Source organism: Ixodes scapularis, unplaced genomic scaffold (genome assembly GCF_016920785.2).
Source record: "Ixodes scapularis isolate PalLabHiFi unplaced genomic scaffold, ASM1692078v2 PGA_scaffold11__112_contigs__length_91849675, whole genome shotgun sequence".
Classification (NCBI taxonomy): domain Eukaryota; kingdom Metazoa; phylum Arthropoda; class Arachnida; order Ixodida; family Ixodidae; genus Ixodes; species Ixodes scapularis.
Genome location: NW_024609837.1, coordinates 4,652,167 through 4,676,909, shown reverse-complemented (window position 1 = coordinate 4,676,909; position 24,743 = coordinate 4,652,167). Strand labels below are relative to the sequence as shown.

The following is a 24,743-nucleotide window of genomic DNA, read 5'->3' as shown; positions in this document are numbered from 1 at the left end:
TTTTTTTTACAAACGAGTTTTTACTCCGTTCTACGTAACTGTTAACCACAAGTTACGCCACAACTCAGTGGAGCAAATTTTGTTTTCACCATGTCTCAAGTTTTGTTTCAACCCTTATTCGTCATGTCAAAAATCGAATCGGGTACCGATCTTTGTGCCCCATCTGAGCTACCCTGAGATGGCTTGAAACAATCAGATGCTTGAAAGAACCTGTACCTTTCGTCGCTAAAGTACGCGTACGTCGTAAATACTTCAGTTTAGTGTGTGTTTTTTCTTTATGCAAAAATAGGGCGTAGCGATGACATCAACGCAGTTTTATCAGTCGCTTTCGGAGCAGCTTGAAGAGGAGCACTCGCCATCCGTCTTCTTCTGGTCCTGAACATTGTTAGAGTCGTTTTCCCTGCGAGGCTGGTTCCTGGTGGCGGTTGGCTGTAGCAAAACAAAAAACGAATTAGGAAGGCGCCACTGACAGATTTGCATCGTAATCAGACGGCAGAATCGTGAGTTTCGTTAAAAGGTTTATTAACGTCTACGGGAACGTTACTAGTGGTTGGGTAAATTGGGTCCCACGCAAAGGCCTACATGACAAAAAAGTAAATAAGTTACGAATTTTACCAACTTCTATTACGACAAAACTTTCCGGTTTAGATAGCATAGAAATTTGTTTTTTTTTTCTTGTGAATTCTACCAGCGTCTGAAAGAGCAGAACCTGCGCTACTGATGATGTGGCTTGCACTTAAAAGAGCAGAAAACTATAATACTTTTTCTTGGAAGTTCTACCAATGTCTGCTCAGACACAACTGGTGCTACTGATTGTGCCGAGCTGAACTTAAACAGACAGGCCATACTGATGAATTTTGTGACGTCATATGGTCGGTACATATATTTGGGAAGCACAAAATCTAGAACTCGGCCAAAAGTTAATTTATTATCGGTCTTTAGTAAATTCTCATTAGCACTTTAACTATACTATGGCACACTCGCATTCCGCAGTATATCCCGGAAAAAGGTTTTGCTTGATCAGTTAACTAGGGGCTACGTTAGTTTTGACGCCCTCTGAACAATCGCCACTTATAGTAGAAAATTATCTGCGATAAAAATATATATATACACACATCATCTATTGAAAATGTTCCAACTAGGCGTATAATTCCTTATTATTTTCAATTTTTATAAAAAGTTTTTTTTAGAAATAATTTACCAAGATTTATTAAAAAGTGAGCTTCTCGTTTTGTTCATAGTATCCAGGCATAAATCGGTCGATAGTCGGGCGCAGGAGTTGTTTCAAGCGAATTCCAGCTTAAGTATAATTATTTTCTTCGAAGGCAATAAATCATAAATTGCAAATACGTTAACACAATTTGTATTACAATGTAGTTCTTACATCAACTTACAAACATGTTGTGATACCTTTTAAAGGTGTTAATTTTTTTTTATCGCGCATAGTGTCAAGATGTATCATGCCCGTGGCCTTTGCTTCGCCTTCAAAAATCGCTCTGGGGCATAGCGTACGCTGGACAGATTATGGGAATACAAAAGCGCTAAATAATCACTAATATTTTGCGTTATAAGCAAATCCAACTAATTGCCTGCTTTCGTCCGCACATGTATCAATCGTCCAAATTGCTTTTGGGAGAAAGGTCACGTAACGGTACGCCGCACCCTAATAAAAAAAGGGTGTCACGTTACACCCTTTTGTCCCATATAATGCACCCCAAAACTTCAGTTCCACGTACAGCGCACTAGAGCCCAACAGATGGCCCCAAATTTTACGAGGGGCTTGATAACGGCGCGATATAACTTTTTAAATAGCTAAAGTACGTATCAAAGACCACATAAAGAAAACACGGAGTTTTCACAGTAGGGCCATGAAAACCCCGATTTTTGTTTTTGTAGTCAGTAACACGTATATTGGCTATTTAATTAAGTTGTACCACAAGACTATCAAGCGCCTCGTAAAATTTGGGGCCGTGTGTTCGACTGTTGGGCGCTGTACATCGAATTGAAGTTTCGGGGTGCATTATATGGGACAAAGGGTGCAAGAATACACTGTTTTTTTTTCTTTTTTTGTTAGAGTGCGTATCTAATAGAATGAATCGGCAACGACACAAGACTCACCAGGTATCCGAGTGCGGCAAGGACGGCCCGTTTGCAGCCGTCGGTCACATACTTGACTTTGGCGTACACTTCGAGGAGAGCGTCGGTGGCCAGGCGTCTGATGGGGGCGAGTCGCTTGTTGAGTTCGGGCGAGATCTTGGCGTAGGTTTCCTGCAGACTGCGGGCCAACTTGGAACGCTCCGTCACCAGCGCCACGATTTGGTTGGTTGCGTTGTTGCTCACGACCAAGACTTTGGACGGCAAGGTCTGCAAATTGGGGGGGTTACAACGGAGCTGTTAAGGGCTAGTTTCCCCAGGATCGTGTCTCCCGCTAAAAAGTGAAGACACCGAATTCCGGACACTCACCGCCATCTATGAGCGACGGCGGCAAGCCACGTATCTGGTTGCCGCCGTCGCTCATAGATGGCGGCAGCCTTTCCACTCTGACTTGCCGACTTGCGGCCGGGCATTACTTTCCATTGTACAGCTTCGTTGGTCTTCCTTCTTTACCAGAGTGGAAAGGCTGAAAGCTTTTGGTATCACGCGGAGGACCACACTTTTTTTGTTATCTTTTATACGGCACAAACTATATACTCCACTTGACTTTAAGTCCGACTACAGCCCACGCTACGACCCGGAGTCAATTAACCAGCTTCAGTAGAACATCGCCGCGTCCCTGATGTTTTTGTGGGTGACATATGCTTGAAGTTATAGAAGATCGTTTGTTGACAAGACAATGATGAAGAGGCGTTTCGCCTAACCATCCCTATGCAGGCGGCCTCATGACCTGTGGGCATAACTGGTCTGGAAACTGCTTCAGCTTGATCACGGAGCGAAGAGGCCAACTTGGAAAGGTTTGAGGTGCCTTGTCAGAAGGAGTTAGAGCACTGGAGGAAATTTTGGGTCACAGCGACACCGTTGAGCTGCGGCGGCTGGGAGAAACTACCTCCCCATGCGAAGGCCGCAAGAAAGCGCGCTTCTTCAATGCAGCCCGGCCATGGTATTACGATGGTCAAGCACCTAGCTTAATGCCACGTGCAATGCAAAGGGGAAGGAACAAAAGCTTATTTACCGTGCACCTCATCGCGTTGTTGTTAATGACGTTAAACATTTTTTTTCTTGTAGAGATTCATTATTTCGGGTGCTGGAGGGAACTGTTAAAACAAAATACGCAAACAAAACAAAACAAAAACTATGCTAACTGTATAGGCCGTTTACACTCCAGTGGATTAACAGAAATCGTCCGTGCGCTCTCCTTCACTTGTGTTTTGATATTCGTATTTGTATCTGTATTCTTTATTTGAATCTGTAGAGATATTGCACCCCAGAGGTTCGCAGGCTCATACTCGAAGGTTTTTGATGCCTTGCAAATTACAGCTAGGTACATATAAGTGCGTCATAAGTACCCACATAGAGGGAGGTGACGAACACGCAGCGCTCTCGACACTAGTGTCCTGAGCGGTCGACCTCATTTGGCGTCTCGTTTGCACGCGCCATCAAACAAGTGACTCGTTAGACATGGCCACGGGGTCAGGCTAGTAACTCTGTTAACATCGCACGCTATGTACCAAACGAAGTAGACTGCAGCACAAGCATTTCAACAGCAAAGGCGAGTTCGAACTCAATGCACTGGGGCAACCTGCCAATAAGCCCAGAGCAATGCAATTATTAGGGCGCTTTACTGTTTTAGTATAAGGGACCCCAACGCATTGGGGTTCCTCGAGCATATTGGGGCGTCGAACTGCGCACGCGCACAACTTCCGCGCATGTGCAGTGCGGCGCCCCAAGCTGCTTGGGAGAGCCAACGTGTTGAAACCCCCACTTCTAGAGCTCCCTATGTCTCAAAGCGAGCTCAATGCCGCTAACCAACCTTAACCTCACTCTGTAAGTTAGCATCGAGGCATCAAAGTTAAAAAGCGCGCCCGGATGCACTCTGATGTGACGCTAGCAAAACCATCTAATAAGTTAGGATCCATGCACGTTACCGAGTCGGTCGTAAAAGTATTTTTACTGGAACGCTTGTCTAACGACTAGGCTAGACAACATATCGAGGACATTCCGAAAGGCAAGTGGAAACAAAAGTCCCATACGTTCGCAATCATCCTAGCTAACAAGTGTTGAAAATCGAGTAGGTTTTCTCTGATAAAGAGCGCACTGTTCTCCGGCAACAGTCACTTCAGCGCCCAACAAACATGGGAAAGGTATACTTGGTGTTTTTAACTACGAGACCTGAGGCGCGAGTGTTCAAAGTTCGAGGAGAAAGCCGTAGGCCGGCTCGATAAGGACGCCGGAAGTCTCAGCTCGTCTTCATTTATCAAGTTCAACGTCCGACACCCAAGGAGAAGGAGCAAGTGGCGGGATAAACACCTCAAGAACACCCACGCGGGTGAAACGGTGGTCAAGTAGTGCCTACAATAGGCCACTCGTCATGATTCACGTCAGCCTGAGAACAACCACTTCAAAAACCAAGAGTCATCGTTAGGGGCAGCACAAAACACAACTTTACAGATATACCGACGGTTTGACCTTTATTTAAACAGATACGTTAAAAAAAAGCTTCCATGAAAGATGCACTAATGCGGTCTTTGCAGGTGAGTTATACGGCCAGGGGGTCGATTTTTGAAAGACTTCAAGCAGGGATGGGCAAAATACATGCAAATATATATCGAAATACAAATGCAATACTTCGCCAAAAACGTATTTAATTACAAATCTAATTACATTTCCAAAAAAGCATTTAAGTACAAAATACAAATACAACCAAATGTATTTGGTCTCCTCCAAATACTTTTCCAAATACATTCCTCAAAATTTGCGTCAGCGACTTTAGGGCACCTGCAACGGATTTCTGGGTATCTCATTTTAATTTTGCATCGCACACTCGGGAGTTAATGTGCGAGGCTCTAGTAACGTAATAGGAATATAATCACGAAAAGATGTAATCAGCTTAGACGTAATTGGTGAAAAAAGTACAGAGCTTCAAGCAGCTTTTTTTGTCGATTACATTTTGGTATAGATCAACAAAGAACCGAAACGACCAAGACGCGCAGCACTAGCTAGAGATTTTTTTATTGTTGCAACTCGCACCAGTTACGAAAATCTGGACGACCCGCGCATTTAGAATGTTCCAGGCAAATATATTGATGGAAATCAGGCTGGAAAGCATCACAAGTTGTCACAGGCCCTTATTTAGCCAGTCTGCCTGTAAACGTCGGTTTCGTCACTCTGCTCGCCCTGGACTAACTCCGTAATCACAAAGTCACTAAATCGCTTGTGCTTGATTGGGCGACACCGCATTCGGTGCAGAACGTAGTTTTTTTTCCTTCTCTGGACACGTCTTAGGGTGAGCAAAATGAGTCGTGACAATAACTTTGAGGGATGCATTTCCGCCCAGAAAATTGGATTTCATTACAATTGTATTTGAAATATCCACGTTTTAGTATTTAAATGCACACATCAAATACATTACCCAATTTGTAATTAAATACAAATGCAAAATACATAAAGTATTTGAAATACGTATTTCAAATACATGTATTTGAAATACTGCCCATCCCTGACTTCAAGCATGTGGTAAGCGGGAAAGCCGGCTAAAGTTGCCACCAGTGCAACAGGCGCAACGTTGGTGTAGCAACAAAAAAGGAAAAAAAATATTATTATCCCTGTTTTCAAACCGCCAGCGTTATGTCTATCCCAAGAGTGGAAATCTTTTAGCTCACCACCGCGCTGAGCATGTGCCTCAAATTTGACTGAAATTGACGGATTTAGTGGTTCTCAGCAAGCTCCTAATTATAATTATGTTTGTTTTTCATTTATTAAAAGGTTAATAACCATATATTAGCTTTCTATTTAACTTATCACGAGGATTAGCTCCCTATACTATTTCCCCTTTACCATATGATACAACTCACGTGCACAGAACCAATTGGTGTAGATGACACTTTTTTTTTTAACTTTTGGAATAATAATTGAATACCCTGTATGATGTGAACAAGTCTTTCATAAATATTCGTTTCTGGTGGAGGTCAGCAGTCAGTTTGGGGTTTTCTCCGATTCCTCCAACTATTTTCTGCTGCCATTGAGGTATTTTTTTTAATAAGCTTACCTGAATAAAACACAAGCATTCCAACCGTTTTGCTTTGATTAAACCTTTAAAGCTGAGGACAGCAATGCCAATCGCAAATATCAAAGCCAGCTCGCTAAAAAGAAACCACACCCTCGTTGAAGATGTGTCACTAAAGAGTATGCGGGATTGCCGCATAAATAAGTAGCAACTGTATCCTCCACGGGCTGCGAATTGTTCACTAGCTGACTTCGCCAATCCTTTCAGTAGACTCTAAATGCACTTTTACAAATCGACGTTAAGCTCAGCGAACGCCTCCCATCGCAACACGGGATGCTTTCGTTCGTCGACGAGCTCGAGGTTGTGATTCACGCAACGTTTAATAAATGGCGAGCAAGAGATCGCGCTTTGACGTCATTAAAAACGTTCCCCACGTTGAGCAGCGGTTCCTTCTACTCAGCACTGAAATGTAACGTCGACTACCCTTCAATATAACAGGGAAATAACCAATCACTGCAATGATCGTACTCGGAGATTAGAGCGGCGAATTCTCAGGCCTTGTCATTCGCAGTTTTATTCGAGCAAGATCTGGCCTTTGAGCGCGACAGCCTGGGCAGAGCAGACGACGCTCTTGCTTGCCTGACTGGAGGGAGGCAGGAGGGAGACCGGAGTATGATACAACGACAAAAGTCTTTCCGTCTACCCACTAAATCTTCCAATCAGAGCTCGCCGCTCTGACCTCACCACACGCTTTCCTCTTCTCTCCCTCCCTCTCAGTTTCTCCTAGTGTAAGCTTTGGAAAAGCATTTGCGATTGCTGACAGGAAAAACAGTAACAACGCTATCAAGGGTATCCAACCTTGTGTGTACTAGGATCGGGGTCGTTGAGCAAAGCTTTGATCCAGTTGGCCTCCGGATGCAGTTCGTTGAGGATGTCCTTGAGGCTCTTGCTGTTGTCCAGGAGGCCGTTCTTTATTTTCTGGAGGGCACCCAGTGCCACCTGTGCCTGCGCGGACAGCTTAGAGGAAGCGTCCTGGAACGCCTTGTACTGCTTCTGGGCCACCTTTACGGCAAACGTTCCGCTCTTGCTGGTGATGGAGTTCAGGCGGTTCGCCAGCTCAAGGCCTTCGTACTTTGTGGCTTGCACCTCGACACCCATCGAAGACAGTTCCTGGAAGGATGACGAGCAAGCATAAAAATTATACAAGGTCCATCATGCTGACGAACATCGGGGAGCGGGTAATTTGTTCAGCGCGAGCTACCACCTCCCTGAGCAGCCGAGCCGAGGCAAGTAGAAATGACCATTAGCAGGATGCAATTACGTTGAGTGAAAGCTATGTAAAAAAAATAATAGGGTCCCCTGTGATTGAGCTCACCGACCGATTAAAAACAATCTGAGGTTACGGGCTGGCAGCCAATGAGAGTCTAAGAGTCAAGAGGTGCGACCTTATTTTAATTTGGTTGCGGCATCGTCGCCAGATAACAGGGCTTCTCTTCTATTTTTCTTGGTATTCCTCATCAGCCGACCGAAATGATAGCCCAGCTGTCACGTAGACAGCTGTTATCAAACCTCGACGGCGATCATTGTCCGTCCGAGTTTTTCTCAGCGAAAGCCGTGGCGACGCCAGCAATAGCTCAAGGGTGTTGAACACAGATATGATCGATTTGGCACGGACACTTGTCACTTATTTTTGCTCCGGTAGATACGTCTAAAAGCCCGCGGAATACCAGCAAACTGCCTGGCGCTCTTTGCCTGCACATCCCCGCTGAGAAACACTAACTGCCACTACGCAACATTTGCGATGCCTCCAAGATCTCAAAGCACAATAATATCGAGATGATTGTAGAGACTGTAAAATAAGTTTGCAGCCAAAAGAAAAGGGCAGGCGTACTACAGATATTCATCGCTTTCTAAGTGTAAAATTTAAAAGAAAAAAGTTGTGAACGCAGTGCTGAGTTAAAAAAGGGAATCTCGAAAGTTAGAATCGTTGAAAATGTCTGATTGTGGAAGGTACGAGTAGTAGCAGTCTAGCTGTGCAATGGAATTTCTCGCGCCAAGTTCGGACCTCTTTTAGAACAGGTATTACGCGAGAGTTTTATAACGACGATTTACATGAGAAGCCCCACTGATGAGAAGACACAGACGAAACTAGACCCAAACCACTGAGTTGAGCTGGGCTTCTGATACTACATACGCCACTCTCAGTACCCCTAGACACCTTGATCCTAAAGCTGTTCGGGCCTTATTGGGTGTGTGGAAGTAATATATCTAAGCATGCTTTTGTTTTCACTTTAATACTAGAGTTTTACGAGCCGTTTTGTAACATACATAAAATTGGTCTTCAAAGACGTGCCTCCCGATCACGCGTGTCTTAATGCGGCGTGCGCGAATACGTAGTTTTTAATGGATGTTCGTAACCTGCAAAAGCGCACACATTATGGAACATGTCGTCTCGCACGCACGGTTTTCTAATATTACAGAAACAAATGATGGAAGCATAGAGATAAGTTGTATAAAATAATAATGTCGTCCTCCAAATGAAATCAGGATAGCCGTGTTTCAGTACGAGCTAAGTAAGTGTTATTTTTATTTGTGTACCTGTCAACATCACAAACGAGGAAATCTCAGGTAATCTAATATTCGCAGGGAAGTGAATAGCGTGCAGGCAAGCCTACAGAAAACAAACAAAACAACGGAAGGTAAAAAAAAACTGAGGACATTTAAGCACTTCTTATGAGTTGTGAATGCGAAAGCATTCACAACAAAGCGCCGCCTCGCGTCGTCGAACGACCTCGTCCTCTTGCCGCCTGAGACGCTTTGAATCGCGATCCGCTTGCGCCTCACACTTTCGAAAGGCTTTGTTCTGTCTCTTAGCGCGTTGCGCCGCTACTCGTCCTGCCCCCCGCGTATTCGGAGGCTTGACAACGATGGTAGATTTCGCTGTCTGCCTCCTCGCTCGTTGTGCTGCGTTAGTTCTTTAGTTCCCTTAGTTCGTCTGATGTGCACTTGCGTGGACGGGCAGAGGTTTCGCTACAGCCGAGGTTGCGGCCGCCAATGATGTAGATGCTCGAACCGCTGCCATGTTCGTCGGCGTCGAGGAGAGCAGAACAGAAGCGGCCGAGCGCGCGCACCGCGTTCTTTCTACGGGCGCAGGGCCCGCAGCGCCATGGGGTGGCGTTCCTTGAAACTATGACTCGCGCCAGCCAATGGGAGCCTCTTGCTTGAAACTATTACGCGCGCCAGCCAATGGGAGCCTATCCATCAAATCGCTGCAACAGACTACACGCTTCGCTCTACTGGGACAGGGGAGGTTAGGTGCCGTTTCGTGCGTGGCGTTTAAAGCTGACAACGCCGGTTCGCTCCATGGGACCAGTTAATGCTTTCGGATTAAAAACCACTACGAATACTAGTGTGCGTACAAGAAAACATACGGAAGTAGAACAAGCCGATGAAAGCAAACAAACTCTGAAACCTAACCATACAAATATAAATCATGACCAAAAGAAACGATTCATAATCAAACCTTAAAGAATCACGCACTTTGTTCAACCTGTCTTCTGTGACGGTGAGGGCAGTCTGCATGTACTCCTGCGTCCGCTTGTGGCACGCCTGGTACGCCGTCGTGACCACCTCCCGGGGATGAGCAAGGGCGTGCATAGCCTGCGACGTGCTGTTGCGTACCAGGGACACCGCGTACTGCCGAGCTTCCTCGTACTTCTTGAGGCCGTACGTGGTCGCGTCCTGGAAGATCTTCTCGGGTTGGTTCTTTTTTACCTCCGGATAGGTTTTCTCGATCTTGTCCAGTCCTTTTCACGCCACAGAGGAAACATGCAATGAAACGCGTTAGTTGTTACTTTCTCCAGTGGAATGACGTAGTGTGCGCATGAAATTTTCGAGTATGCACGTTTGCATGTATGACCACAGGGCGCCGCCATCTTGCCCAAGTTGGGGTGCGCTTGGGTGCGTCATTGTCCTATTACGCCGCCTTGCTAAGGCGTCGTAATTGGATTAGGGCCGCGCTCAAGCGCACCCCAAGTAAGCAAGATGGCGGCGAAGTTCTTGCCCAGTTTGGGTGCGCTTGGGCGCGTCATTATCCGATTACGCTGTCTTGCTAAGGCGTCGTAATCGGATTAGGGCCGCGCTCAAGCGCACCCCAAGTGAGCAAGATGGCGGCGAAGTTCTTGCCCTGTTTGGGTGCGCTTGGGCGCGTCATTATCCGATTACGCCGTCTTGCTAAGGCGTCGTAATTGGATTAGGGCCGCGCTCAAGCGCACCCCAAGTGAGCAAGATGGCGGCGAAGTTCTTGCCCAGTTTGGGTGCGCTTGGGCGCGTCATTATCCGATGTCGCCGTCTTGCTAAGGCGTTGTAATCGGATTAGGGCCGCGCTCAAGCGCACCCCAGCTGAGCAAGATGGCGGCGAACTGAGGCCGTGCTTGCAAACGTGTATATCACTCTAAGAAATCTGTAGTGTCTACTTTTCCGCAAAGTACCGGGCGTTCCTGACAAAACAAAAAAAGAGTTTTTAGGCGGGCGTAAATAAACTATGCACCGCAGAAAGCTTAAACTCCGTGACAAATACGACACTAATGGGACTGCGAAAGTTTGAAAACATGGCGTTTAAAATATAATTGAGAAAGACGAAATTTCTTTACGAGCCGACATCCACCTAAGCCTAATATTGTTAAAACGAGAACTCACATTGTGGACGCTAATTGTCGGGTTTATATAATTGAAAAACATTTGTCAGAAAGAAAGCGAATGTTGTTCTATTTCTCGCTGACAAGATTTTAGTACTTTGTTTATCGAACTAAGTGCTACAGGCTCCCACAATACAATTTCTTGTTTTGAAGATATTAGGCTTAGGTGACGTCGGCTCATAGAGAGATTTCGTATCATCGGCTACGAAGCTACAAAGCGATGATGTAGCAACCTCATTCAGTTTGCAGCATTAGACGATAAGAAGACCGAAGAAGTAATCACGAAGAAAGAGAAAAAAATAAAACATTAAACTATTTAGCCTTTGCTACCCGTAGTTCTTAAGCTCTCCGTGGTTATATATATCCCTCAGGAAGCTGGGCTTCACTGCCTGATGTGTCTTGAGAATGATGTTCACTTTCAGACGCCCCTACGTGCACTCTGCACCGCGGTGCAAGCACAAAACCAGTTATCTGTCTACCTCTATGCCGTTCAACCAATGAAATAAAATATCGGTACCATGCAAGCTTAGATGATATAGTTCAGTATCAGTAACAAAAGAAATAACCAGCTTCTTTTTTTTTCCTTTTTTTAACTGAGACCGCATGCGTACTGTGACACCGATCACCCTTCTTATTGCTTCAAGCAAATGAGAAACTAACTGACTGGTGTACAGGGTGAACCTCAGGGCAGTATACATGTCTCTAGAAATGCGCCGCTTCCTGTCAGAACTTGTCGGAATATTTTTTTAATAGAAAATACCATTGTATTTCACTGTACGCTTCTGCGTTTCGGTTGATACGTGCACGAGACCCACCACGATCGGCCTTTCTTTATCGCTCAGTTACTTTGTGGAGCGCGAGTTCGTCTGTTTCTTCCTGAAGGGTTGCTGTGACGTCAGAATGCCGATCTGCGATTGGTTCTGATCGACAGAACAGTGGCTAGACCTCAAAACAGCCAGTAGTGAGGTCTACCGCTATCCTTCCAATCAGAGCCAATCAAAGCTCGGCTTTCTGACATCACTGCAACCGCCTCGCAAGAACCAGACGAACTTGCCCTCCACACGGGTTCCCTTTGTCTGCGAATAAACGCGATGAAACGCGCACTACGAGACGGTACACTCTGGTATACCACGCAGCGGATCTAACCTTTGCACGCCAAGCTGTCCACATACTGTCCTGGGCCGGAGAGCAAGCCGAGTAGGGGCAGGGAATGCTCCACGGCGTAGGCGGCCGACCGCTCGGCCGTTGAGAGCGTGTAGCTGAGCAGCCCATTGCGGTCCTTGACTTGGTTGTACGACTGTTTGGCGGTGTCCAGAGCAGTCACGACGGCTGGAAAGTTCGAGATCCTGTTCAGGAAGTGACTCTGGGTGGTCGGTTGGCTGGTCGCCTCCGGCATCGCCTGGTGAGCGTAAAGCAGAAAAGCGTGAGAGTAGGGACAACCTCGCGCAAAACAAAGCACGAGAGACGACCTACCCGAGCATCTTACGCTCCCTTCGAACCTAAGCAGACAGTGTGTGTGTGTGTGGGGGGGGGGGGGGGGGGGGGGGGCAACGCGCTGTCTGGTCTAACAAGCCCGTAGCTTCCACTGCACAGCCAGCTTGAGGGTGATGGGATATGGGAGTGTATTTCTGGTAGGATGCCTTCCTCAACGAACATTTAAGTACGCTTGCCGCAATAACGAACATACCTTGAAGTACATTGCCCGAAGAAGCAAGTATCTAACCTGCCATTAAAATATATTTAAAAGCTATTATCTGAGCGCGACTTTTATGGCAGTTAGTCCGGAGTATACTTATGTGCAGGTTACTCACTATTTTGGAGTATTTTCTTTTATGAGACTGCATGAAACTTAGTTTCTAAGTATGGCGAAAAACCAGAACACTTGAACATCCTTAATGTGTTCCCTTTTTCCTATGCATGAGATCAGCACCGGAAGGACTCGTAATCAAATAATATAAAACAACCGGAATCACATCTTATCCTAATTACAGGCGGAGGATTTAGTCTATACGTTGTCTTGTACCAGCCTTGCCTGTGGTTTTAGTAAGACTTTTAAAAAATAGGCTTTGGGGGTTTGGCACATCTACCTTACAAAATTGTTGCCCCAAGTGAAGTTTCCTTCCTTCGAAACTTAACTACGTACGAAAGAACACGAAATACAGGGTATTGAATGCACGCATTTTGGCACGCGTTCAAATACTCCCACAGAGGGTGATAGTCCTGCCAAGACTGGTGCTTGGCAGATGTTCTTATCAAAATGGCCTTCTAGGGCCGCTTCATAAGATTATATTTAGCCCCATAAAAGCGCAGTCCCGGGCAGATAATGCCTTGCTTCCTTATCTGCCTGATCGGTGTCCTAAATTGGGGTCCACGCGCTTATCGACTATTTGTGTGGTACAACAAGCCACACTGATACCAACGCCACACTCAGGATAGCAAGACGATCGGGGCAATTTCATCGATTTAAGCTATTAAACGGAACGGAAGCGAAGCAATTAAAACTAATTATAAGTTCTTCACGCAATCGTAATACCTTCAGAGATGATGATCTAGTTGACCTAACACTGGAAACCGACGAATCGCCAACTATACGAAGGGGCGAATGGCTGCATAGCATGGCGTAACGTTTGGCTATTACTCAAGTCTATCAGCCATCCTATATCTGAAATTCTGCGGAAACCTAACCCCCCACTTTTGCTATACTTCGTTTCAGCTTCGGTCCGAGCGCGGCCGATGTTATGAGCCGAAGGGCCAATCAAACAGCGTAAGGTCACGGCGTGCTCTCTGTGCTTGATGAGACTAGCCGGCGGAGGAGCACGCACTGAGAGACGGCGAATCCAGGCTGGTCCTATCAACTGCAGAGAGCACGCCATGACGTTGTGCCTCTTTCGCTGTTTGATTGGCCCTTCGGCTCATAACATCGGCCGCGCTCGGACCGAAGCTGAAACGAAGTATAGTACAGGCAAAAATATCGCCCAGAAGAATCAAAAGCCCGTGTACTATAGAATTTTTACGTCATCACAGTGAAATCCCGCGAATACACAAATTGGACGCGAGCGCTTTCCCAAGGTTCGGCCGGGCCTATTGTTTAATCAATGCGTCGAAAGGCGCTCGGTAGGTATCAAGGCGGGCCTAATTTGTTGAATTAGCGTCATCCTACTTTAATGACGCTACGCGGAGTTAGTGGAGACTGTTCAAAGGTTTCTATTATTCAAAGTGGCGTTGGTATACAGGCCGACGGCATTACCAAGGGAGTGCACTTTTCTTTCTTTTTTTGTAATGGTTTTTCCGCATATTGTTTCAAACCTTTACTTTTTACTGAAAGTCCACTAAGTTGTTATAACCGAAATTTATTTTAAGAATTAAAACGGCGCAGCCAGAACGGCTTTTGACCGACATTACCAAATCGCTTGGATTATATTGCAGAGCAAGTTCATTGGATTTTGCGCAGATGTTTCGCGTACGCCTCCCATCGCCATCTAGAAAATCACTTTTAACAAAAACAAAAAGCTGCTAATTTTTTGGTTGCCAGTTAAAAGGTAATTTATGAGAGGACCACTTGTGAGACCCGTGGAGAGGGTTCATGAATGCAAACACGGCTACAAGAACTGAATAATACAGCTAATATCACTTTTGGTATACAGAGTAATTATGTAGTAAAGAGGTCTTCCGCTATCAAATCAGTATGGCGTTGAGAAACTTTACATATTGTTTCTGCAGTATTTATTAAACCAATTGGTCTGACCGGCGTTCAGGAACTTCATTTGTGAAGATAACTTTTGAACATTCGAATATCTTTAATAGCCGCCATCATTCCATCTTCTAAAAGAAGCCAGTTGAACATTTGAAGACACACCAAGAGAGAAGGTGAGAAAAAAACGACAAACACACTGCGGGACTACCAATCGTCAACTGAACATAAACCTCTTCTTCCACTCCCATCATTTTGGAGATTTCAGAATCATCAACTAGCTCAGCTACAAGCAGTCACATATCATTCCATCAATGAAGAATTCAAAAACGTTTGAAATTTGAAAGGCCGTTTCGAGCACTTTTATTAGATTGGATAGGAAACTGGGATTCATTTTTGGGCTGTTACTTTTTTTTTTTCTCTCGAATATAACTTTTTTACTTATCACAGATAATTTCAGTCTTCCCAAGAATGATCTCTACATCTTGAAGAGTCTGGCGACTTTGCCACTCGTCTGAAGTTGTGGCGAATTCTAAGAAAACCTTTCAAGAAAAGTCGACCAGTGATAAAGGAGGTATCCATTCGGGGCTCATTTTCTATTGACGTTCGTGTGGATATACAAAACTACCGAGCCGTAAAAGATATGGAAATGTCTAGGCGAGATAATATATTGCCGTGCGGAGCGATTTTTGCTTTCGTGATAAACTAGACGACGCCCATCACTCATTCCCTCGCACGATATGTATGAGGGTTAACGTCATTTTGAAGCAGCAAGATATGCTGTTTAAAACTACGTTTTGTATTTTTCACGCCAATTGAAGCGTCTAAATTTAAAACCGCCTGTAGACTTTTACCGATACTATGTGGATGATCATCTTTACATCACAACCATTATGACCACTTCAAAACATATACCGGAACAAGTGAAATTAAGTTTCTTAAAAATATATTCAACAGATTACTTTTTCTTTATCTTCAGGCAGACATAAGCATGAAGACAGATTATGATCTGACACGTTATGAGTTTTGGGTTGAGACAACGAAAATTAATTTGGTAATCGTTTTCTGTATTTGCTTATTCGTCTCCTGTGGAGCTTTGTCTGGCGATTTCGGGTTTTCGAAAGCCCACAAAAGTTCAGGGGTAACCGAATTTGGCATTCTTTTACCAGAGTCTGGAGATTTCGGCTCTAAATTGCCGGACAAGTGCCATAGTCATGCCTCACTGCCCGATTGTTTCCTTTTAACCTAGCGAACTTGCGTATAAATTACCAAACAAGTGCCAGAATTTGCCTTCACTGTTGGTGATTCGGTAGACGCGTGCAATCTATGGCTCTTATACGTCTGACGCGTTGGTCATTATTTGGAAAACCAAAGGAAGGTCATTGAGGAGTCAAAGGAAATTGCTTCGGCACTAATTAACGCCTTGGAGAAAACCCTTATTAGGCCCCAAAGATTCCTCAACTTCGGCCAAGTTAGGCGTTGCTTTGGCGTGCTGCCTGAGTTCGTTCTGCTCTGTTTTCTTCACACCTGCGCATGGCGAGCTACCACGAAGCGGCCGTAACCAGGATTCCATATCCTAGTGATCCTTTACCCAGGGGTCTCCCCAGGAGTTGAAATTAGGGGGTGTCTAAATTGTTAGGGGGGGGGGGGGAGGGGGGGGCTTGAGAACAGAGGCGTCGTTGCGAATTAAGAGGGTGCCTTCAGAAAAAACAAGGGGTTATACACCCACAATTTTAAACTTGCCGTATGAATACGAACGACTCAACGACGGGAAGGAAATGAGAGATCCTAAGGAAAAACAAGATAGCGATGCAAATAGAAACCTCGTGTTCCAAGAAAGGCGGTTTCACATTTCGAGCTACAATCTCGGGCCGCTTTAATAAGCCGTGAAGAGATCGCGCGGTATATTGGAGCTGAGATAAGTATTGAATAATCTCATCATATAGTTAGTCAGTCACCGCTCTTGTCCAGAGCGAAATGCGATTCCAAGAGGAGAGCGACCACATACACTCTAAAAGACCTGGAGCACCTACTTTTCCGCGATGCACTTAAGAAAGCAAATTGTTTCAATGTACAGAAGAAAAAGTTCAGCGAATGACGAGTCTGAAACCAGGGTTACACCTAAAATAACCGTCTGAGCTGTGGCACTTAGCATGAGGTATGCACCTGAAATATGCTCTAGTTCACAACAGAGACCGTTTTTCTGTTTGGGCCTGGACACACGTTCAATTTAGTCGCATCAATTCAAACTACACCTATGATATGTTTAATGGCGGGCGACGTATCTGTAATTGAAATCTGCCAGCTCAGGCGATTTTAATCGTTAATTAGTGAATTTTAGGTCATTGTTCTTTTTATTTCTACTTTTACGCTCGTAGTCTAACGTCCGGCGCTAAAAAAAACATAATTTATTTTAACTGCCCTTTTTATTATTCTCAGGCGCAGTTCAAACACCCTGTATATGACAAAGATCGTGATATATATTTGGATCTTTCTACAAAGGCATGGCAAGGGGAAGCAGCAAAATGCATTGTCTTGGTGATAATCATAGTGCATGTCGGGCTGTGGAATGCCTAGAGACAATGTTATCTGTTCAATTGTTCTTCAGTAACGCCCCAGTTGTTCAGGTGCTAGTGATAGTCGCACAAACTACTAAATTGTACTAGAGCGAGAAACCTTTCCTTGGGGTTGGAAAGATTGTGTGCACTTGAGCCTGTAACCTTTGTACCCAACGTAACTCGAAAAAAATATATGTGTAAAAATATATTTAACTAATATTGGATTGCGTAAAGAGCAATTATTCTAAGATTAATTTTAGTACAAATGCGGACATCATTTCAAGTGTCTTTCTTTTTTACAGCAGCGGGAAGTCTACATAAAATGCAGTGGTAAATCAAACCTAAAAACAGATTGTTACAAAATCGAATGTTTAAATGAGATCTTTTTACAAAACCTTAAGAACGATAAATTGTAAAAAGTGATGGTACCATTGTTAGTTATCGCACTCCTCGAGTGCATACAGCTACCTTTCCTATAGACAGGAATCTGACTTCCTATACAGGGTGGTGTCAATCCCGAGGCTGGTTGCAAAATTAAGTTAAAAAATCAGCCCCTTCGTGTAGAGAGCTTAATTTCTTGTGAAAGGTGTATTTTACCGAAGACTCCTATCCGGTTAAATGAAATATTAAAATTAAAAGGAATGAGTCGGGTTCGGTGCTACGATTAAGGAATGACCCCACATGTCATTGAAAGCGTGGATGAGTGACTATCGCGTCGGCTGCAGACTTGCACAATAGCGCTTGCCTTTATTTGTCTTAGTTTTCGAGTTAATTTTACCGTGCATGCTTACTTTTAGGAAGATATCACATTGCACGAATATCATCTTCAACCTAATCAACCACCGCCTTAATCAACTGCGATATTTTGGCGTCACCTTTCCAACAGGAGAACCAAACCTGACTTTCGGCCCGATTTGGTCGTTTAACGTAACGTTATGTTAATAATATAAAATCTCGAAATAGATCTTCGCGTCTTTAAAAGGTAAACAAATAAAGCGATAAAACCTACAAGATAGAGCTTTCCTCTATCTAAATGGATGGCAGTCAGTCTTTTATAACCGGCACACAAACACCAACATAACGTACGGGGGGCTTCTGGGATTTCTTATATATTATTAAAACGCATCGTCCGGCGTGCACCATAAGTCTTGCTCGTGCTTTCTCGGCGAAGTGACGAGAGCCTCTTCCGAAAGCGTGGTTGTTTACGCGAACTACTTTTTGATTAAGGGAGACATTAACCTAAATTTCAATTTTTTCAAAAAATTCTTTTTTTTTTTTATTTGAGGTTTTCAGTTTTAGAAGCTAATTATACACCTTTAAACTAAGTTTGGTAACAATACGCCAAATAGTCAAGTTGATATAAAATATTTTAATATATTGTGAGGCAGTGGCAAAGTAGATGAGTTCAACGTTTGAACGAATATTTCTCAGTTCCACTTTTTGCTGCAAATTTCCTACGAAGGAATATTTTGTTCGAAGATAAAAGTATTCTGATACCACAATCAAGATGTTTCTGAATTTAAATTTACTGGGGAGTTTGGCTATCTACTTTATTTTGTTTTAAGTTGAAGTCCTCATTGAGAAAAAGCTATATTTTCAAAAATTGACATAGGACAGATATGCATCTCATATTTTGAGGCAATAACTCCTCCTGAAATATTTGCATTTCAGTTATAAAACCTGGATAGCCCGAAGTCCCATATCCCCCACTTTATATTCCAACAGTCAAAATGGCGCTTAATAGCTTCATTTGCATATCATAGATTTCTTAACGAAGAGTGGCAAATCTTCTTCTGCAGGTATGTTAAATAGTCCTAGAAAGCTCAAAGTTTGCACAATACACATACATCTGATGTTAAATCTCCCCTGCACATTTCATTCCGATTACTTGAGTAGTACAGAAGTTATATGTCTAGCCGGTGTCCCCCCTTAAGACATGAATCGGGGATGGCGAATATTCGATACAAGCGACTACACTGCGCCGGGGTTGAGTGAACTGGATGTGTCTCCTATGAGGAGAGCAAGTCGTCTGCTTCTTGCAGAGGAGTTGCAGAGGCTTTAGAACGACGCTGAGCTCTCGCTGACCGACTGAACCTTAATGCTGGAGGCTTTGAGAACTTAGTACTAGATGCTTTGAGGTCAATTTCCTATTTTTTTCAATCAGCCAATAAGAGTTCGGCGTCGTTATGACGTGACTGCAACTCCTGCTCAAGAAGCCCTCCCACCCCAGACGAGTTTCTCTCCCCATATCCAGCACCACGATAGGCGTTTTAAAAAATTTCCATGCGTCTGCAACAGTCACTTGACAGCTCGAGAAGAGCAGGGTCTGGCACACTATGTTCACACTCCTCGCCTTGTGATTGGTTCTTCGGCGTTCTTGTCGGAAAATGTCGCGGTCTCATTGGACGCGGGAGCGATAATGAGATGCGAACGGGACTCACCATACTCCGCGTTTCTTAGGTTGTCAGCGACAGCACTCTCAGAAATAGGGGAGTGTATTGCTTACACCCTTGTCCTAAATCAAATTTATTATTTTAGATTGTTACAGCTAATGCACAAAAAAAAATCTTTTTCGAGATTCTGCCAGAAAACACAACCAATCACACACTTAGATATAGAATCCCGACGAACTCCAGAAATAGGTACCAATTATGGAAGACAAACGGCAAGCTTCCAAGTAGCCAAAATTCTGAACAATACACAAGGTCTAATAGATTTTAATTGCGATATATTCCAAATCAAACAAAGACATTGTGTTAAAAAAATACGTTGTGTTCTGATATGTGTGTATATAAGATATAGTAAATCATGTCCGTATTTATTGTTTCTCTTTTGATGTGTTATAGAAAGTTTCTGACTAATTTGATTCCATCATTCTATGTTAAAAACCAGCGTGTAATAATTTATTAATCCTGTTTTTTTTGTTGTATTTTTGTTTTGTTTTTTATTTCTGAGTTGCATATAACTTCATAGTATATTTTCTTTTTATTTTCGTGTGTAAAAATGTATATACCCTACGCTGCTTTGTTAGAACTGTAATGGCGGCAGAGACTTCGTCAGGCATCACGCCTTTAGTCTCGGCCCGCCTCCCGGTCAATAGGGAAAAGAAAGAATAAAGAAAGAAAGATATATAAAACCCCAAAACGAAATTATAACGTTCAGTTTACTGACGTAAATCTGACGATAGCAACTTTTTACGAGCGGCTTGATAGCACTGTGATACAACTTACTACATACTGGGTAATGTACGTATTAAAAAATAAATTTAAAAAAAAATATACACTATGGTTTCGCCGCAGAGCCAACAAAACCTCGAGTGCTTTCCTCTAGTCTTTAATGCGCACGTGAGTTATTTTGATAAGTTGTATCACTCGACTGTCAAACTGCTCGTGAAAGTCGGTAACGTCGGTTCGACGTCAATGCACTCAACGTCGAATTGTAGTTTTGCGGGTGTTATTTATGGGACGAAGGGGCGTAAATGCTGCACTCCCTATTTCTGAGAGTGACCTCCCAAAAACTGACGAAGAAACAATCCATGTGATCTACCAACAGAGCTCGCTAGATAAAAATCCGAAAAAAAAAAAGAAAAACGAAAGACTATCTTAAAAACAAATGTTGGGATGTGAAACTGAGCACAGCGGAAGCGTGTGCGAAACGTTACGCCCGGTGTCCTTTGCAAACTTTATCTTTTAGGATGAAAACTTCCTTTTTTTTTTTACTTTTTCGGTCATTTCGGTTGCCGAATTTCCTCCAAAGATTGTAGGGGTGAGCGAATGATGCTTCAAAACAAAGAGTGCGGTGTCCTTCCTGGCTTCAACACTGCAACGAGAGCTGGCATATGCGGAGATCCTGTTTCTTACGCAGGAGTTTCGGGGACGTCAATAAAGACGCTGAGCTCCGATTCTACCCACTATTCTTCATTCAGAACCAATCAGAGCTCAGAGCTCTGACGTCACCACAACTGCAGAAGAAGCAGACGAACTTGCGCTCCAATTAAGATAGAGATACGTGTGAAGGCTACGAATGACGCAGCGTTCTTTGATAAGAACCACTGTTGTGGGCACACCCGCATAGACACCGACAACTTTAGGAAATCTAGGCGTGGCTAGACCCTTTTATCTCATTACCGCTCCTCAGCCAATGAGGTTGCAGCATTGGCAAATAAGAACGTCCAACGACCAATCACGTAGCGTGATTTTGAGCCGCCGGCGCCTATAGCAGATTGTAAGAGACTCTTTTCAAATGTCCATCGAGCAATCTTAACGGTCGCCATTTCTCGGACAGAGAGTTTGAGGGAAGGAAATTGGGTATTTAAGTGGGGAGGAAAGCATTTTCTCGAGCTAGGTGGCGCAAGTTACCGCCCGTTACAAAGGGCATAGCCAATATCGTCCATCCATCCATCCATCCATGGGCACAAAACGTGTGTTGGATCCGAGTCCTCGCTGAGCGCTGAACGCAGCACTCGTGTTTAATTCATACACGGTCAGAGTGCGTGCCCGAGCGATGGCGGACTCGGTTAATTGGTCCAGCGGCTTTCAGGCGGCGCACACTTTGGAAAAAGCATCTCTTCGGAGAGCAAGTCGTCTGCTCCTTGCACAAGGGTTGCGATGACGTCAGAACGACGCTGACTTCTGATTGGCTTTGATTGGAAGGATCGTGGGTAGACCTCGATGCTAGATGCCTTGAGGTCTACCGACTCTTTTTGTTTTCCATCCGCCAATGAAAGCTCGGCGTTGTGTCGTCATGGCAACCCCTATGCAAGAAGCAGACGAACTTCCGCTCGGCATTATTTGCTCTCCTGGCATTGTTGCGGTGTAAAACATAAACAATATCTGGAACGAATTAGCGTATGAACACTTGATCGATTAACCTACCGGTTTAATCAATTATTGCTTAATCGCGATATATTATTTAAACCGGTTAATCCGTTAAATGTTCTCAAACAAACAAAAAGTAAAATATTCAACGCTTTCATTACGCAGGCGTGAACGAGTACACTCGTATGACTATGAAGGCAAACTTTAAGTAAAAGTTGGACCTAAAGTAAACTGTAGGGGGGTGGGGGGGGGGGGGGGGAGGTTTGTAATTCCAAACAAGTGGAGAGGATTATACGTGCCCCAGCCACTTGGACTCAGTGGGGGTTGTCCGTTTAGCTCAATACAGACTATAGAAGTATTCACTGGCGGCCATAGCTGTGTGCGCGACTGCTGAGCGCGTGCTGATGGCTAACTTCTTAGGTTCTTTTGCAACGTGCATTCCGCACCATCAAGATTGCCGGTCTTCGCAGCCTATTAATGGCGGCTCGATCTGAGCATGCGCTCTAGACAGCGCCCACAAATATGGCGCCCAGTGAATACTCTTTATTGTGGACGATCAAAGGAGTTCGCCCTTGCTGGAAAATATCAACAAACGTCTCTGACTCTGCGGCTAAAGTAATACTTTGTTTTTTTTTGTTTTTTTTTGTGTGTGTGTGTGTGTTCTCTCAACTACAGATAAAGCTTGATTTAAAATCCCATTTTCAGCAAAGGCATATTCAGCGAAGGCCAAGAAATATTCATTAATTTTGACTTTTTTCGTCAACATTATGCATGGAGATGAACTGATACAATTAATCGAATAATTAATCGATTAGAAGGTGGCGATTATTCGGGTTAAAATTTTTAATCGACGCCCAGCCCTAAAGTAAGCACAGCAGTCGTAAGCACTCTAGGAAAAAAGATCTGCTAGAGTTCACTTTCCCGCGGAACAATGAAACCCAGGCAGTCACGGCAAGCCACAGAAAAATCCCGGCAAATGTCAAAGCTCAGAAAGATTATATCTGAAAGATGTGATGTGCTAATGAACATTGAGCAAGTGAAACGTTTCACTCGCTTAATGTACCTGTGCACATGGCATTTTACATTCCTTATCGTATTCTGAGCTCCGTCATTTGTTGGGATCCTTTTATCGTTCGTCATGATTGGATGTACCCGTCTACTGCGAGAATGTAAACTTACGAACCTTTTTCTTCTTTTTTTTGTGTGTGTGTGAACGACATTTGAGTATTCTACTTTCTGAATCCGTGTTTTAGGCATGTTTCGAAGTTTAAAATTTACTTGTTTTGGGCTATCTGCGGAAGCCCAAAACACAAGGATTTTTTTTTTTTTTTTTTTTTTGTCACGGTCGATTAGTCAGGGTTGATTTTGTGAATGACAGACTACGTTAGCGTTTATTTCGGTCCGATACAATCTTTGAGCGCTAATAAATCGTGGATTTTTCAGGGTATGCTGAGTAGAACGTCTTTAAATACAGAATATGCACCAGATATGAAGACTAAGATTTTTTTTTTCAGCCCAAAATAAAACATTTGTTAAACAAAGCTTGCCTGAGTAAGACTGCACTCTAAAAAAAAGCCGGTGCGTCTACTTACTTGCACAACACTCGGAGAGCCAATCACCGCAACTTATAAAGACAGCTCAACAAATGACGATGCCGAAACATATGTTTAGACCGAAAAACGCAGTCTGAGTTGTGACATTAAGCAATACAAGTGTGACGTTCTACATTGCTTAATGTCACAACTCAGACTGCGTTTTTTGGTCTAAACATATGTTTCGGCATCGTCATTCGCTGAGCTGCCTCCGTAAGTTGCAATGATTGGCTCTCCGAGTGTTGTGCGGGAAGTAGATGCACGGTTTGTTTGTTTGTTTTTGTTTTTTTAGACACTTTAAGAAATGCTTACGCGCCTACTTACCCCCAAAACACTCAAAGAGCCAATCTCTGCGATCTACGACATCAGCTCAGCGAATGATGAGGCGGAACATCCGTTTCGACCTAAAAATGAAGTCTGCGCTGTGACATTACGCAACAAGCGTCATGCTTGAATTGCGTAATGCTACAGAGCAGACTTAATTTTGAGGCCTAAACAGATGTTCCGCCTCATCATTCGCTAACTGATTTCATAGATGGCAATGATTGGCTCTTTGAGTGTTTCTGTAGGTAAGTAGACGCGCAGGCATTTGTAAGAGTGAAGTGTGTAGTCAGGAAAGTACGGTAAACAAAATCTCGCAGATGTGGACTAGTAGTCGGGAAAATAATGTAAAGAAAATCTCGCTAATATGTACTGTGGTCAGGAAAATAGGGTGAACAAAATCTCACTGATGCGGACTGTAGTCAGGAAAATACGGTAAACACAATAGAGTTTTAGGGAACCGCCTTTGCACATCCGATACGGAACGATAGGCCCTATAGGGTACAAACTGCGCATGCGCTAACAGAGAAGACTCGAAAATGCCGCGCAGCTCATATTGGAGCTAGGGCTTACCGTACCTTATCGGATGCGCAAAAACAGTTCCCTAAAGCTCTCTTTTCTCCCTGATATGGAACGTAGTCATCAAATATACGGTAAACAAAATCTCGCGGAACCGCTAACCAAATTTGCCTGATGAACAAAATGAAACAAAAGCTCGCAGACTTACGGCTGTTGCGCCAGGTAATCCACAGGAACAGCGAGAAGTGCCGTCGATGTCCGGCGAACGCAAGTCTAAACTTTGAGCCCCTCAAACGAACCTTCCGCCTTATAGCACAGTCCCGAGCAGGGGGACTCAAATGCCAAGCTCCGCCCACGGAAGCGCATGGACCAATCAGCGAAGTGTCCC

At 44.1% G+C, this 24,743-nt stretch overlaps 1 protein-coding gene across 1 annotated transcript; it reads right to left on the bottom strand.

Annotated features, from left to right (window-relative positions):
* Positions 1–24,674, bottom strand: LOC8039023 (perilipin-5). The gene is made up of 6 exons (XM_040216571.3): positions 24,564–24,674; positions 12,004–12,256; positions 9,701–9,966; positions 7,019–7,330; positions 2,119–2,364; positions 1–429 (listed from the first exon to the last, which is right to left on the bottom strand). Exons 2-6 carry the CDS (start codon positions 12,251–12,253, stop codon positions 319–321), a joined length of 1,185 nt encoding a protein of 394 aa, XP_040072505.3. The 5' UTR covers positions 12,254–12,256; positions 24,564–24,674; the 3' UTR covers positions 1–318.
* Positions 24,675–24,743: the final 69 nt, after the last annotated feature.